The 16,743-nt window shown below is 51.7% G+C and overlaps 1 protein-coding gene and 1 long non-coding RNA gene across 3 annotated transcripts in view; one reads left to right on the top strand and one right to left on the bottom strand.

Annotated features, from left to right (window-relative positions):
• Positions 1-3,870: 3,870 nt before the first annotated feature.
• On the bottom strand, positions 3,871-7,103 carry LOC104975605 (uncharacterized). The gene is made up of 3 exons (XR_814675.4): positions 6,828-7,103; positions 6,441-6,738; positions 3,871-4,322 (listed from the first exon to the last, which is right to left on the bottom strand). It is a non-coding gene; the product is annotated as an uncharacterized lncRNA (long non-coding RNA).
• A 73-nt stretch (positions 7,104-7,176) lies between these two features.
• The window catches only part of CAND2 (cullin associated and neddylation dissociated 2 (putative)), a 28,429-nt gene continuing 18,862 nt past the window's right edge, over positions 7,177-16,743 (top strand). Inside the window, 4 exon segments of one of the 2 annotated variants that reach the window (NM_001206543.1) lie at positions 7,177-7,297; positions 12,317-12,460; positions 15,623-15,777; positions 16,479-16,602. In NM_001206543.1, the coding sequence (NP_001193472.1) occupies positions 7,230-7,297; positions 12,317-12,460; positions 15,623-15,777; positions 16,479-16,602 (491 nt within the window). In that variant the 5' untranslated portion in view covers positions 7,177-7,229. 2 annotated transcript variants of the gene reach the window in all.

Below are 16,743 nucleotides of genomic sequence, written 5' to 3'. Positions count from 1 at the left end.
TATAATATAGTATTATATATATTATATATCTTCTATGATATAATATATAATATCTACATATAATATACATTTATCATATATAATATGTGATATACATTATATATCATATATATGATATACATTGTATATCATATATAATATCTATATAGGTATATCTATCTATATTATCTATCTATATATATTAAATGTATTATATATAAATTTTATAAATATAGTATATATATTATATATCATGTATAATATTATATAATATATATAATATATAATATATATATTTATTTAATTATATTATAATATATAATTATAATGTATATTGTATTTATATATTACTATACATTATATATTATATATTATATTTTATATACATAATATATAATATAGTAATATAATATATATTACTATAATAAAATTATACATTTTGATATATAATATATAATAATTCTTATATATAATATATATATCCATATATGCACATATAGTGAATATGTGTGTGTGTGTGTGTGTGTGTTTGGTTTTTTGGCTATGCAGCCTGTGGGATCTTAGTTCCCCAACCAGGGATCAAACCCAGGTCCTCAGCCGTGAGAGCCCAGAGTCCTAACCACTGGACCACCAGGGAATTCCCTCACAATATATTGCTATTGGACACTGTTGATTTAGAGGGGAGAATTGAGAGGGCTTGGTGGCTCTGGACTGTGCAGGTGAGGGAGAACTTTGGTCTAATTGCAAGTCTCCTCTCCCCTCTAATTGCTCCTTTCTGATGAGACCATGCAGTCCAGTGGCAGAGAGAACTGGCCAGGAGAGAGCCAAGAGGGTTAGTTTCATCTCAGCACAAGGACACACACAAGTCATATCTTCACAGTAAAAACTATCTAGAAATGAAATAGGTTGACAGAATAGGCAATGAGATCTCCGTCCCTAGAAAAATGAACTTGAGAGCCACCATTAAGCAAGGGGAAGGAAGTTGAACTAATCAGTTGTCCTCAAAATGTGGTCCCTGGACCAGCAATATCAGCATCACCTGTAACCTTTTTAGAAAAGCAAACTCTTGAGTCCCATCCTAGTCCTAATGAATCAGAGACTCTGGAGGTGGGAACTGCAATTTGTATTTTAGCCACCCTCCAACATGCCGGGTGAGTCTTGTGCTTGCTCACATTGAAGAACCAATGGACTATGTTATACTTCCTACCACTGAAAGGTTTCAGTGACTGGCGCGTAGTAGTGCCCATAAGACCCAGTCAATGCCTCGTGTTTACTATCTTCTACTTCCAGGTGGTTCAGTGGTAAAGAAACTTCCTGCCAAGCAGAAGACGCGGGTTCAATCCCTGGGTGGGGAAGATCCCCTGGAGAAGGAAGCGGCAACCTGCAGTATTCTTGCCGGGGAAATTCCATGGACAGAGGAGCCTGGCAGGCCACAGTCAATGGGGTCGAAAAAAATGAACGGAGTGACATCCCGTCCCTCACGATGGAGTGACTACACAGTACAGAGCAGTCCCAGGTGAGGGTACTTCCCCTCTCTGAGCAAATAAGAGTTGACCTCCGGAAGGTTGGATGGAGGACCTCCAGGCATTTCCTACCTCTCTGCCGTGGGCGGATCTCCAGGGCCATGACAGAGCTGCCAGAGGCATGAGGGAGTCCAACTTAGCTCCATCCTGAGGTGACCTCACTGCTGTGTGTATGTCGGGGGAGTGATTCATGGGACAACCTCCCACCATCCTGTGGGCACAGCTGACAGCCCCGGGGAGCTAGCTCAGCAGCTGAGCGTGGCATCCGGCTTCCCTGCATTCCAGAACTGACAGCCGGGGTGGGGGGCCCCCTGACTCAGCAGGCACGTGAACTCTGCAGACAGCAGTTACACAGCTTGACAGCTTGGCCTCAGTCTCCACATCCGTCACAGTGGGGGAGACGGCTGTCCCAACCCATGGTGAGATTATTTGCATGAAGTGTTCGGGGCGGTGCCTGGACCAGCCCTTCCTAGGCCTTGACACTCTTGTAATGAAGCTCTGGGATCCCTCAGGCGGATGGGAACTCCCCAGAGACTTCCTGGGTCTGGTCTGAGAGTGATGCCCTGTGGGTGTAGGGGGCTGGAGAACATGCCCCTACTATGAACACCCTGGAGCCTGGTTCTTTTTTTAAATTGTCATTAATAATTAATTAATTTGTGCTGGATCTTTGTCGCCACACGGCTTTTTCTCTAGCTGTGGTGTGCAGGCTTCTCGTTGCGGTGGCTTCCCCTCTTGTTTCGGAGCACGGGCTCTAGAGTGTTCGGGCTCCAGTAGTTGCAGCGTGCGAGTTCCAGAGCACAGGCTCAGTGGTTGTGATGCACGGGCTTGCTGGCTGTGTGGCATGTGGGATCTTCCCAGATCAGGGACTGAACCCGTGTCTCCTGCGTCAGCAGGTGGATTGTTAATCACTGAGCCTCCAGGGGAGCCCAAGCCCAGTTCTTGACGTGAGTTTCTACTTACTCACCAAATGGATGCCTCTGACGGCAGGGCCTGTCTTAATCATTTTCAAACATTTCTTAAATGAATGCTCTAAACAGGAACTATCGCCCCATTTCATGGATGAGAAAAGTGAGAACCAAAGGAGTACGGGACTGCTCAGGGTGACATAACAGATATGGCCAAGTCGGGACTTGAACCCAGGTTTCCCCAACTCCAAAGGCAGGACTTTTTTCACTGCTCCATGGAGAAACTCCAACCTAACCTAGCGTAGAAGCTCCTGTATGTGTCAATCTACTTTTGAAGAGGTAGCCTCTGGCCTTTGCAATTCCATATTCTTTAAGAAACAATGGGTGTATTTGATGCAATCTGAGATGGAGTTGAAAATAGTTCTACATCTAGATTAAGCCTGACTCACCCTGGGCCTCCAGGCCTCAGTTGTTTCAAATATGGAATGGGCCTGTGGAAAACCTCTGCAGCTGAAGGCAAAAGTTGGACCTGGTCATCTTGAGAGCCCTCTGACTCTCAGACACCAGTGTCTCAATGCCCCCCTAAAGAACAAAGACAAGAGCTAAATTTTTTTTTTTTTTTCCCAAAAAAGGGGGTGGGTGGACTTCCCTGGTGGCTCAGTGGTAAAGAATCTGCCTGCCAGTGCAGGGGAAACGGATACCTGGTCCAGGGAGATTCCACATGCCATGGAGTAACTAAGCCCGTGCTCCACAAGAGAGTAGCCCCCACTCCCCGCAACTAGAGAAAGCCCTCGCAGAGCGCTGAAGACGCAGCACAGCCAAAAATAAATAATAAATAAAACAGCGTGTACTCGTCAAACAAATTTAAAGAGGTGGGAGGGGTGAGTGGTGAAAAAGTCCACCCTGGGACATTCTGACAAATGCAAAATATGGGATTCAGACTCAATTTAGGTGGCTTTTAATTTCTTTTTTAAGCAGAACGATCCTCTTGACAAGTAAACTTTAAGGCATTCTATCAGATCAGAGTGGACTTCTTTTTAGCTGAAGTGGGGGTCCTGGGGCTATCGATGGGAGCACCTGCTCAGCGTCACCTTGCAGGGCTATCTTGAGGGCCTACTGTGAGCTACTTTGTGTCCAGCACACAGCTGGAGCTTTTTAGAAGGGGCAGGATGCATTTCGTGTGTCTGTGCCCGGTACAGGCCATCCAGAAGGCAAAATCTATGAAGTGCCGTAGTTGTAGAAATCGGAGCCCAGTGAATCTTGTGAACACCCTTCTAACAAACGAATTGCCAACAGACATCTTTAACACAATCTGGGAAACTTGAATATGGACTAAATATTCGATTATTTAAAGGTTAGTGTTATTTTTGTGAGGTATGATATTGGCACAGCAGCCATGTAAAAATGTCATCTGTTGGCATGGCAGGCTGAAGCAATTCCTGGTGACAGGACATTGGGTCTGGGATTTGCTTGCTTAAAAGCACTCCAGCTTTGGGGAAAATGTGGGAGGGGGAGACAGGAAGGACAATCAACCGACGTGAAGAACAGCAGAAGCTAGGGGATCATACGCTGGAGTTTATTATATCAATATTATTCTTTCTACTTCCGTGGACATTAGGACGTTTCCATAAAAACAGTCTTTGAGCATGCAGTGTTACTGAACTCACCTGGAGAAAGGCAGTCTCGTCCTACCCTAGTGTCCGAACTGTGGCTTCCATTGCTTTATCTGAAGCCTGTATTTAAGCTACTGGGTATCAGGAGACTCCCGGCCGGAACTGCTGCTGCAAAATTTCCAACTGTGAATTGTGTCAGCCTTGGTCATCCTGTCCCATACTTGCTGTTGGGTTTGCAAGTATAGTTCTGTGCTTGAGGAGGTAGTCATAAAGTTCTTTTAATAAATGTGCAAATCGTTAACCTTTATGATGAATAAAAAGAACAGAAAGAAGAGAGGAGGGAGGGAGAAAGGAGCGGGGGAGGAAGGAAATAGGGAGGGAGGGAGATTTTAAAAACGGCTTTTGAGATCATCTTCCGATCCAAGACCCAAATGTTTGGAACAGTCTCACCCATGCTGGAAGGACACAGTGCCTTCAGCCTGGGACTTCTCCTAAGAGCTCTGGGCAGTGACACTCCTGTGAGCAGTGTCTAACTGGGCTCAAGCCCAGGTAGACGTCACAGGACACACCTGTCCTGCAGGTATGAGGAGCGGATGCAGGGCACCCTATGATGGAGCCTGAGACTGTGAGGATACAAGCATGCGTGTCTGGAACACTGGCCCGGATCTCTGCCTGGAGGATGTATCTGCTCCTCAAGGCTGGGCTCACACTTCCCATCTCTCTCCTGTGTTCCCACAATCCTTCCCTCCGCCATCCGACTCAATGTGCGTCTCCTCTACAAGCTGTAACAATAATAAAAACAACTGTGCCTGGCATTCAGCCAAGAGCTTTTCCTTCTTGTGTGGGTGCTATTATTTCCATCTTATAGATGTGGAAACTGAGGCTCAGAGGGGCTGAGCCACTTGCCCGAGGTCACACAGCTAGAGGCGACTCAAATTCAGCTCTGTCTTCTCACAAAAGTAGTTGTTCTTCACCACATCTTAGTTTCCCTCCATATCCCCCCTGTGTTTAACAGCCCGGCTCTTTGGTAAAGACTGACGAAAACTCAGAGCTTCCCAGGTGGAGATAGGGATAAAGAACTCATCTGCCAGTGCAGGAGATGTAAGAGGAGCGGGTTCGATCCCTGGGGTCGGGAAGATCCCCTCAAGGAGGGAATGGGAACCCACTGCAGTATTCCTGCCTGGAGAATCTCATGGACAGAGGAGCCTGAAGGGCTACAGTCCATGGGGTGGCAAAGAGTTGGACACAGCTGAAATGACTGAGCACGCACAGATGAACATTCACCGCTTGGCTCCTTGGCTCCCCCTACAGGGCTGGAGCTGCCCGCCTAGATCACTTCCCAAAGATGTGACAGAACAAAAAGATATAACAGAACAAGAGTTTAACCTTGTTTGCTTCAAGCCCAGACATTTTTCTCCATCCCGGAAAGAAGTGGTTTAATATTATAAACAGCCATAAAGTGATTTAGTGTTATATATAGCTTGTGGTTGTTGGTGTTTAGTTGCTAAGTCATGTTCGACTCTTTGCGGTCCCATGGACTGTAGCCCGCCAGGCTCTTCTATCCATGGGATTTCCCAGGCAGGAATACTGAAGTGGGTTGCCATTTCCTTCTCCAGGGGATCTTTCCGACCTAGGGATTGAACCCACATCTCTTGTGTCTCCTGGATTGGCAGGCGGATTCTTTACCACTGAGGCACAAGGGAAGCCCCACATGTGACTGGTGGCCATCGTATGGGACAGTGCAGATACAGAAAATTTCCAGCATTGCAGTGCTGCTCTGGAGCCCAGAAGCCCATAATAACAGGTACCCAAGAAGTGTGTTATCAAATAAAGATTTCCTTTATCCCCTTCTTACAAGGGTGAGGCGATCATAGCTCAGAGAGGTTGTGTCATTATCCCAAGGCGTCACAGTCAGAAAGCAACTTCGTGGGGATTTGAACCCAGGGTTGTCTTGCACACACGACTCACTTTTCCAAGAGCCAATAGCCTCCTGGCTGTTTAGAGAATTTCTTTTTGTGTGTGTGTGTGTGTAATAAAGTTTTATTAAAGTATAAAGGAGATAGAGAAAGCTTCTGACATAGGCATCAGAAGGGGGCAGAAAGAGTACCCGCTTGCTAGTGTTAAAAAATACAATTGATTATATCTATATCTATATATATATATGTATATATTATTTATTTAGCTCGGGGGCTTCTCAATGCAGTGGCTTCTCTTGCTGCAGAGCGCCGCTCAAGAGCAGTTGTCCCACTGAGGCTAAGCTGCTCTGAGGAATGTCGGATCTTCCCTGATCAGGGATGGACCCTGCGTCCTCTGCATTGGCAGGCAGATTCTTAGCCACTGGACCACCAGGGAAGCCCTGGAGAAGTTTTGCTGCTCTACCTGTTTTCCTATAGATCCTGCCACCCTGAGCTTGTACCTACCTGAGGAGAAACTGTGCCGCTTCATTTAAGAATTGTTGCCCAGTCTGGGGTCAGTCCTGATTCCATCCCAGATTGACTGGCTGTGTGACTTGCAGCAAGCCCCTCTGCCTCTGTGGCCTCAGTTGCGTTGGGTGTAAGATGAAGAAGCCGGCCGTGATGTCCTGGGTTGAATGAGGCAGGCAGAAGGCCTGGTGCGACAGGGTACTACTCCTCATACCCTGTCTGGCTTTGGGGTGGGCCGCATGGGAAGTGCGCTGGTTGGCTTGACCGACAATAGCAGCTCCTGTTTCTGGAATGCCTGCAGATGAGAAAGCTGAGGCTTAGAGAGGTCAAGTAACTTGGCCAAGGCCTCACAGGAGCAGAACTGACCGAGGTGGGGGCTCCCACCTAAGACTCTCTGGTCACCGTGACTGTGTCTCGCTAGCAGGATCCAGGGTACCACGGGGAATTGTAGGGAGGAGCTGTCCGCTGAGGGGTGGTGAGCTCCCCGTCCGCGGGAGTGTGCAAGCGGTGATGGGCCCTCGGCTGCTACAAGGACGCCGGGGAGGTATCCGCGAGCCCCTCGGCGGGCCCCTCCCGCCTCCCGCCTCCCGCCTCCCGCCTCCCGCCACCCGCCTGCCACTTGCTGCCTCCCGCAGCGGCGGCCGCGGCCGCGGCGAGCGCGGCGCCGGCAGGCGGGGCGGGGCGGGGGCGGCTATTTCTGTCCGCTGAGCGCAGCCAGCGCGCGGCGGGGGAGGGGGCCCGCGCCGCCATATTCCCTCCCGCCGGCGGCCCCGCGGCGCAGCCACCATGAGCACCGCCGCCTTCCACATCTCCAGCCTCCTGGAGAAGATGACGTCCAGCGACAAGGACTTCAGGTGCGCCCGCGGCGGGGCTCCGCGCCGGGCCGCCCCGCCCTGAACCCCCGGCCTTCCCCTCCTGGAGCTCCGGTCCTTGCCCCCCGGGACCCTGCAGCCCCCGCCTCGCATCCCTCCCGGAGCTCCACCCCGCCCCCCGAGACGCCCCCTCCCCGCCTCTGCGCCCCGCTCCGGAGCTCGGGGCTTGGGAGGGCGCCCCTTGTCCGCGGATCGCTGCCCGGCCCTCTCCGGGACTCCAGCCCAGCTGCGATTCCCACCGCGCAAACTTCAGCCCCTGCCTCCCGTCCCACCGCTCGGCCCTCGGCCGCCCCGTGTCTCTACTTCTCCTCTCTTGCGTTTCTGCCCAAGCCCGCATTTCTCCGCGCGTGCCACGGGCCCCGGCCCTCCTCTCCAACCCACGCTGAAGCCCTCGGCCTCTCCTGCCTCCTCCTCTCCGCATTGAAACCCGTTCCCTTCCCGGGACTCCAGCCCCCAGGGCTGACTTTTTCACTGGAACCCTCAGCTCAGCCCCCTCTCAGTGACCTCACCTCCACCCCCGCACTTCAGAGGGGTAACCTTTCCCCTTCCCTCCCCTCGCGGGTTTGCTCCGACCCTGCCTGCGGGAGGGGGCTGGGCTGAGTGGCTTTGCAGACGCGGGTAGGTGATGCTTCGGATGGGGGCTTCTACGTTTTTGTGGGCCACTCCCACAAAAACTCCAACCCCCTCCTCCTCTGGGGAAACTGAGGCCCAAGGAGGGGAAAAAGGGTTGGCCCATGATCACGGAGCCTGTTCTGGACCCTCTGAGCTATAAGAAATTTTCAGAGGAGATAGCCACGCCTACCCATTGAGCATTCGGTCAGTTACCCCATTTTACAGATGGGGAGAGTGAGGCTCAGAGGCAGAAAGGGCTCAGGTGCGGTCACAGAGTTAGGAAGTGGAGAATCTGCGTCCACATCCAGGTCAGTCTAACACAGAGGATGAGATTTCGGCAAGGCTGTCTGATTCTTGACTAGGGAGGAGACTGAGGCCCTGCCCTCCTGCTCTGACCCCCCGCCTTCAGCAACTCATTCTTCCACAGCCCCCCTTTAGTAGACACCCCGCTTTAGTAGAGCCTCAGAGCCACAGTCCTGGGTTCAGATCCTGCCTCCAGTCATTTACTGGCGGTATGATTTCGGACAAGCTGCTTAATCCCTCTGAGTCTCAGAAGCTCTGTGAAATGGGATAATAGCAACTCACCTGGAGGGTTGGTGTGAAGAGTTAGCTATATGTGGGATGCTGGCACCAGGTGAATGCTTAATTTGTGGTTGCTGTTTGGTGGCTAAATTGTGTCTGACTCTTTTGCCACTCCGTGAACTGTAGCCCGCCAGGCTCCTCTGTCCATGGAATTCTCCAGGCAAGTACTGGAGTGGGTTGCCATTTCCTTCTCCAGGGGATCTTCCCGACCCAGGGGGTCGAACCCGCATCTCCTGCATTGGCTGACGGATTCTTTACCCCTGAGCCACCAGGGAAGCCCCAGGAACACTGTTGTGATCCTGTGCATATCAGAAGGCTGCAGCGTCTCTTTGCTCTGGGCCTTTACCTGGAAGTTCTTTGTCCCTTCATTTCCCTGCTTCACCAGGCTAGCTCCTACTCAGTCATCGCCTCCTTGGGATGCCTCCAGTGCCCGTCCTACGTTTCTGCTGCGTTCTCTTCTGGAGCCTGGGAGACCCGGAGCCCCTGGACCACTGGACTGTATACTCTCCTTCTGTGTCTCGGAGGCTGTTCTGGGTATACAGCAGGTGCTCAGTGAAGGTTTTCTGTGTCCCAGGCTCCCTGTTGTCCAGTATAATCTCATTCAGTCCTCCCATCTGCCTGCGTGGTCGTGATTGTTCTTCCTGGTCTCCAGAGGCTTGGAGAGGTGAAGTGACTTGCTCAAGGTCACACAGCCGGCCAATGGCCGAGGGGATGTGCCCCACTGTCTAGGGCCTTGGGGCCAGGCTCCAGGAGAGGGATCAGCCTTGCCAACTGGAGCCTGAGAAGCCCGCCCAGTCTGCTCTGCCAGCGGTCCTGAGAACACTTAAAACCACCCCCAAGCATATGAGGATGGTGTCTATTTTTACAGTCCAAATACCAGGGGGGCTGGGTCCTGCTTGACCAGCTGTCCAGGCACCCATGTGGCCCAGTGTTTCAGCTGAGTCGCCTCTAGGGTTTCTCTGGAATGAAACTGAGACTGTGTCCTCTGGCTCCTGGAGGCGGGTGGTGACTGCAAGTGGGGGTCCCGGGCAGGTGGAGGGAATCTTCCATCCCCGTAGTTCCCAGTCCCCACTCTGTGAGCAGGGGGCTGTTCTGTTCCCACTCAGACTCCAGCAGTGAAACGAGTAAACTGAGGGATCTTGCAGGAATTCCTGCATCATTTTTTTGAATATTTCTTTGTTGATTTGGCTATGCCGGGTCTCACCTTGTGGGAGCACACGGAATCTTTGATCTTTATTTGCAGCTTGTGGGATCTAGTTCTCTGCTCAGGGATGGAACCGGGGCCCCCTGCAGTGGAAGCAGAGTCTTAGCCACTGGAGCACCAGGGAAGTCCCTGCTACATCATTTCTTGAAAACACAGAGTAGTATTGGTTGAGGAGCCAGGAGAGCTGAGTGGCAGGCTGATTCTTTTCCCAACTTGCTGGGTGACAATGCACCTGGGTTCTTTGCAACCTCTCTGAGCCTAGTTTCCTCACCTGCCTCATGCTACGAGCTGGTTGTCCCATTACAACCTCCCAGGGATGTTATGAAGTGGGGCAAAGAAAAGTCCCATTTTTGTAAAAGGAAAAATTGAGGCTGAGAGAGGAGCCAGTTGCTCAAGGTCACCTGGGTGGTAAGTGACATGACCAGTATATTTACTTCAGTGCCCAAGCTCCTATCTACCAAGTTATACCCTTTCCTCTTTGCCCTTCTTACCACCACCGTACACATATACACATGTATTAATATATGTCTGAGAGCTGAGTATTTGCAGGAACTTGGCAGTGTCTGAAATGCTGGAGCATGTTTCAGACGAATGGGTTTCAGCGTTTGGATCTCCACACAGCTCTCTGGCTCTGAGCTCTGTTAGGGGCTGACTCTAACCCTCCTCCCCCTCCTGCCCTCACCCTGCCCGCTCAGGGCCTCTTTGGGCTAGTTGTTTGCTGGGCCTGGAGACTCAGAGATGAACTGACAGGCCTCTATGAGTTCATGTTAAATGGAGGAGACACTGGTAACCAAGCTTGTAGTGCAGTGTGAGAGGTGCTGTAATGAAGGGGAGCAGGGTATCCGAGAGGTTCCTGTCCAGGGAGACCAAGTGTGCTTAGAGACTGTGGGTGGAGGATAGGGCAGGATGGTGAGAGGAGTCTTCCCCAAGACTGGGACATTTGAGTTGGGCCCTTGGCAGATGAATAGGAGTTCGATAGGTGGAAAAGAAAGAAAGGGGCAGGAGGCCCATCTTGGGCAAAGGAGCACATCCCTTGGGTTGCCAGGCTGAGCTGGGTCTCTACAAATTGCAGCAGAAACTCAGCTTCAGGGTCCCGCCTGCCTTCTCTGAACATCCCTTCAGCTGGACAGACTTAGGAGTGCGTGTGGCTACCCCAGGCCTTGTTGCTGTTGTTTAATCGTGTCCGACTCTTGGTGACCCCACAGACTGTAGCCCACCAGCCTCCTCTGTTCATGGGGTTTCCCAGGCAAGAATACTGGAGTGAGTTGCCATTTTTTCCTCCAGGGGATCTTCCCAACCCAGGGATCGAACCTGCGTCTCCTGCATTGGGAGGCAGATTCTTGACCATTGGGCCACCTGGGGAGCCCATACCCTCAGCCTTGTCCTGGCTCAGATCCAAATCTCTTCCTTCATCTGACCTTGGCTGCTGCTTCTGCAGCAGGCAGGCCCAGAGGTGGGCATCATCAACCCTGCCACCCTCTCCCTGCCTCCAGCCTAACCTCCTTCCTTCTCTCAGCAGCTTGAGGCTTATCCCAGCTGTTAAAGATAAACAGCTGTGACACTGACAAGCGCCCTCCTGCCTGAGGGGCCCTGGGGCCCACTGTGACATCCAGCAGCAGGTCTGAGCCTGCAAAGATGAGGCTGGAATCCTACTGTGACCAGTTTTGCCCTAGGAGCCTTGGCTTGGCAGGTTGTGAGGTGCAGGGCTGGGGGAGATTCTTGGTTGACTTGCTAAAGCTAGAAAACCAGGCTGGTGGGGGATCAAAAGCCTGACTCTTTTTCTGGGGCCGCCCACTCTCTGATCTGGACTTCACTGCATCTCGCCTTGCTGCTGTCAAGTGCCTGCAAGAGCCAGTAAGCAGGTGCAGTGGGCCTGGGGAGATCTTGCAGGCCTGGAGAGTGTGTGTCCACCTCCAGAGGGCAGCTGTCACCCCTTGAGCCAGGTACTGTCACCGGAAGCTATTGTTCAGTCGCTCAGCCATGTCCTACTCTTTGCCACCCCATGCAGCACGTCACTATCTCCCGGAGCTTGCTCAAACTCGTGTCCATTGAGTTGGTGATGCCATCCAACGGTCTCATCCTCTGTCGTCCCCTTCTCCTCCTGCCCTCAGTCTTTCCCAGCATCAGGGTCTTTTCCGGTGAGTCGGCTTCTTCACATCAGGTGGTCAGAGTAGTGGAGCTTCAGCTTCAGCATCAGTCTTTCCAATGAATATTCAGGGTTGATTTCCTTTAGGATGGACTGGTCTGATCTCCTTGCTGTCCAGTGGAGTCTCAAGAGTCTGCTCTAGCACCACAGTTCGAAAGCATCTGTTCTTTGGTGCTCAGCCTTCTTTACGGTCCAGCTCTCACATCCGTACATGACTAGTGGAAAAACCATAGACTGTAGACCCAGCTGTATTCAGACAAGAGAATCTGGAAGTCAGTACATGCTCACACACAGGACTCCTTGTGATGACCTAGCTGTGCCCACAGCCCAGATAATCCACCTGCTCTTGACTGCCCCTTTGTATCAAGGTGTGCTCCTGGGAGAACTGTAAGGGTACTGCCCAAGTCACCAGGGCCCGGGGCCTGCTCGGCAATGCCCCTCCGCCCTCCCTGCCCAGGTTCATGGCCACCAGTGACCTGATGTCGGAGCTTCAGAAGGACTCCATCCAGCTGGACGAGGACAGTGAGCGCAAGGTGGTGAAGATGCTGCTCCGGCTCCTGGAGGACAAGAACGGGGAGGTGCAGAACCTGGCGGTCAAGTGGTAAGTGTCGGCCCCGCTGGGAGCCAGAGGGTCCCTGCCCCTTTGGGGTCCAGCCGCTGGGAGAAGACTGGCTGAGAAGTTCTTGGAGCACCTCCCTGGGTCAGGCAGATCCCCTGGAGAAGGGCATGGCAACCCACTCCAGTATTCTTGCCTGGAGAATCCCATGGACAGAGGAGCCTGGCGGGCTACAGTCTGTGGGGTCGCAAAGAGTCGGACACGACCAAGCAACTCCTTAGAGTGCCAGTCGAGCTGGACAGTGCCTTGGTCTGCATTCCCCTGGAAGTACACCCTGTGGCAGGGGTTCACGTGTAAGTTTATTAGGGAAGAGATCCCAGGAAGCTGGTGGGGCCATAGGGAAGGAAGAAAAGCAATAAACATGACTTCTCAAGCAGCGTACCGCTGTGGGCAAGGGGCGCTTAACCCTGCTGGGGCGGGGGGTGGTCCCTGGAACGCAGTGTAGGACAAGACCTTCAGGGGGGTCCCAGCTGCCAGCTTTCCTTGGTTGAGGGCTGCTCCTGGGGTAGGCAGGGGGTTATGCATTCCTTGATATCTCCAAGTAGAGAAAACCTTCAGACACAGATGCGAATGCTGGCAGTTGGAAAGTCAGGCTGGCATGTACAGAAATGGTGGGGATGAAAGAACACGGGGGTCTTTGCCATTGGCCTCATGATGTGTGGTCCTGAGACCTCTGCTGGTTACCCCCAGAGTTGAAAAAGCAAGATGGGTTATGTTCAGAACACGTGTGTGCGTGTGTGTGCTGGGGTGGGCAGGGGACTGAGGAATGGCAGGGGTCAACAGAGAACTGGGGCACTGTCTCTCAAAACAGTACTCTGTGGGCTGGATCCTGGCATCCTAGGCTGGTAGTGAATTTCAACTTGACCCCAAGAGCAGGGGATTTCAGTAAAGAGTCTCACTGGGGAACAAGACATGCTCAGGCTTGTGGTCTGGTCATCCCTCTGACAGTGGAATTGAGATCATGTGGACTGGTTTCCTACTAGCAAAAGCAGTAACCCCTCTTTATAACATATAATCTGAAATACTCTTTTCTTACCATGAAATGAAATTCATGCATACTAGAACCTGCCTCTACCCATGATTACAAAACACTTTATATAATGCCCTAAACCGGCACGTAAAGATAGAAGAGGAATGCAGTTGATAATAAGATCGTGTGTGTTTCAGTGCATAAATGCTCAGGCACGTTGATGGTAGCCGTGTAATAAAGTTATGGGAAGCCTGCACCAGAGTGTAGGCTTCCTGTCAGCGCTGAGGCAGGAAGCAGGTGGAGACAGGTGCGGATGCTGGGGACTCAAATACCAGCACAGTGGCATTGCTTTTAGGAGATTTCTGAAATGGTGACCATCTCCTGGTAAAGTTTCCCAGAACAACAAACTACAATCTTCCTTCAAGTTACTTGATACCTGCATGTTTTGGAAATTTTAGAGTATATATTAAAATGGTACAAAAAAGTATTTTTGTGTTTATATGTAAAATGAAATTACATATAATTTCATTTTGGACTCAGATAATTATAGAAAGACTTTTTACCTGTGTGACTGCTCTGTGGGATGTTAGAAACTCCAGCAGGACAAGAAACATGGTTTCGCAATATTGTCTTTCTGTCACACCCGGCCTCCCCTCTCTCCCTTCAATAAAAGCCAGAAGTACCATCTAAATAGCAATGATGAGCATAACTAATAGAAGGCCTGCCAGTAAATTTCCAAAACACCCCTCAGAGCAATATTACCCCTATTGGGAACCAGTGCTATATGAGGTTGAGTGGGAGGACCCGCGATTTCTTAGATGGAGAAAGAAGTTGAGTTTTGCAAACTGGTGTGCGCTGCAGACATGTGAGCCCCTTGTTTAAACTGTGTGCTCCTCACCCAGGGATTCTGATTCAGAAGTGGGGCCGGGGCAGGCAGATGAGGCTGTGCACCCAAGAATCTGCATTCTAATGTACACCACCATCTGGGAACCACTCTTAGGTCAGAGGTCCTCAGCCTTGACTGCCTATTAGAATCACCTGGGAAATTAAAAAAAAAAAAAACCACAGAACTCCCCAGTGTCCAGACCACACCTGAAACCATTTAACTCAGACACTCTAGGGCTGGTACCTGGGTAACGCGTTCTTAAAAGGCCCCAGGTGACGGCAGTGCAGACTTAAGGCTGAGAAACAGTGTGTCTCGTGCGGTTTTTATTTTTTTAATTTGAAATTAATTTTATTTATTTTTGGCTGCGCTGGGTCTCTGCTGCTGTGCACGGGCTTTCTCTAACTGCAGAAAGCGGGGGCGACTCTCCAGTTGCCGTGCACGGGCTTCTCATCACGGTGGCTTCTCTTACTGTGGAGCGCGGGCTCTAGGGCGTGCGGGCTCCACAGTTGCAGCTCCCAGGCTCCAGAGCACAGGTTCAGTGGTGGCGGTGCTTGGGTTCAGTTGCTTCAAGGCATGTGGGATCTTCCCGGATCAGGGATCGAAGCCGTGTTTCCTGCATTTGCTGGCGGGTTCTTTACCACCGAGCCGCCTTGGGAGCCCTTGTGCGATTCTTCAACTTTAATGTGCTTTCCGGTCACCTGGCGGTTTTGTTGAAGCACAGATTCTAGTCCAGGAGCTCTCGGGTGGGACCTGAGCTCTGCATCTCTGCGTCTCCAGATAGAGCTGATGAGGCTGATCTGTGACCACACTTGGAGAAGCAAACCTCTAAGGCAGAAGTTCTCAAAGTGTGGTCCCTGGACCATCTACCGCAAACTTGCTAGAAATGTAAATTTTCAGGCCCCTACCTAGACCCCTTAAGTCTGAAAATCTGGGGTGGTGTGAAAATCTGGGGTTCATTCTATTTGAAGGAGTCCTTTAGGAGATTGTGATACATGTGGAAGTTTGAGAACCCTGCTCTGGGGCATTCCTTGGTTTCCAACTGAGGTTCCTGGGTTGGATGTTTTAGCCATGTGCTGAGATGCATCCAGGAGGAGATGCAGGTTTGAGAGGCGTCAGGAATGAGGTCAGCATAGCCAGAGGGTGGGTCCCTCTCTTTCTGGCAAAATAGGGAGTCCCTTGTTGATCTGAGTCTTTTCCTCAGCACATGTGGCCCCACAGCCTTGAAGGGACCTAAGAGGTACCCCAACTCGGGCTGAGCCTGGGCTCTTACAGTCCCTCCCTCCCTGCTCAGCCTGGGTCCTCTGGTGGGCAAAGTGAAGGAGTACCAGGTGGAGACCATCGTGGATGTCCTCTGTGCCAACATGCGGTCAGACAAGGAGCAGCTCCGAGACATCGCTGGCATCGGCCTGAAGACCGTCCTGTCGGAGCTCCCCACTGCGGCCACAGGTACCCAGGTCCCAGGGACCAGATGCTTCTGTTATTTGTCCTAGTTTATGATTGAAGAAGCAGAGGCTCAGCGGGGTTTAGGGACTTACCCAAGGTCAGCCTGGTAAATAGCAGAGGATTCAGACTCACGTCTGCTTAACTTCATGGCTGTGTTTCAGAGATGCTCTTAGACTCTGCAGTTAACACAGTCTAACTAATGGCAGCTTGAAGACATGGGGAGTTGCTTTTCTCGCTTAACTCGGAAGGGATCAGCCACTCCATTTTTGTAGCAATTTACCGAGAAGCTCAGTTAGGACAGGGCTAAAGTCTCTCCCCAGGTCTCTTGCCCTTTATAAGAAAAGTGCATGTTTCCCCAGAAGACACTGACCTGTATCTCACTGGCCAGAACATGGTCATCTGGCTCCTCCAGGCCGCCAGGGGTCTGGGAAAGACTCCTCGTTGGAAGGCAGAGGGCACAGGGGTCAGATGTGAGGTAGGCCAGCCAGCAGGTCTGCCCTCGGTTCCTCAGCTCCCCAGCTGTCTCCTTTAGTTTGGCCGGACCCTGGGTCATACCTTGGACGTTGGACGTCCTGGCTTCTCTGGTCAGCACCATTTGGGGGTGGGGTGGGGGATGTGGCCTCAGGGATGCAACCAGAGCAAAGGCCAGCCACAGGTGGAGGCTGGCCCTGGGCCTCACCGCGCCCACCTTGTGCTCTGTGCAGGCTCCAGCCTGGCCTCCAACGTGTGCCGGAAGATCACCGGCCAGCTCACCAGTGCGATCGCCCAGCAGGAGGACGTGGCCGTGCAGCTGGAAGCCCTGGACATCCTTTCTGACATGTTGAGCAGGTGCGGGAGGCCACCCTGAGCAATGAGGATGGCAGGGAGGGGTGGCAAAGGCATAGGGAGGGACTCAGCTTCACAGAGCAGGTACTTACTGTACCACAGGCCCTGTGCTCAGGGGCCTTTAATTGCCCCAGTAGTGTCCCA

This window comes from Bos taurus, chromosome 22, assembly GCF_002263795.3.
Source record: "Bos taurus isolate L1 Dominette 01449 registration number 42190680 breed Hereford chromosome 22, ARS-UCD2.0, whole genome shotgun sequence".
Taxonomy (NCBI): Eukaryota; Metazoa; Chordata; class Mammalia; order Artiodactyla; family Bovidae; genus Bos; species Bos taurus.
The sequence above is the reverse complement of the archived record's forward strand: the minus strand, read 5'-3'. Positions and strand labels throughout refer to the sequence as shown.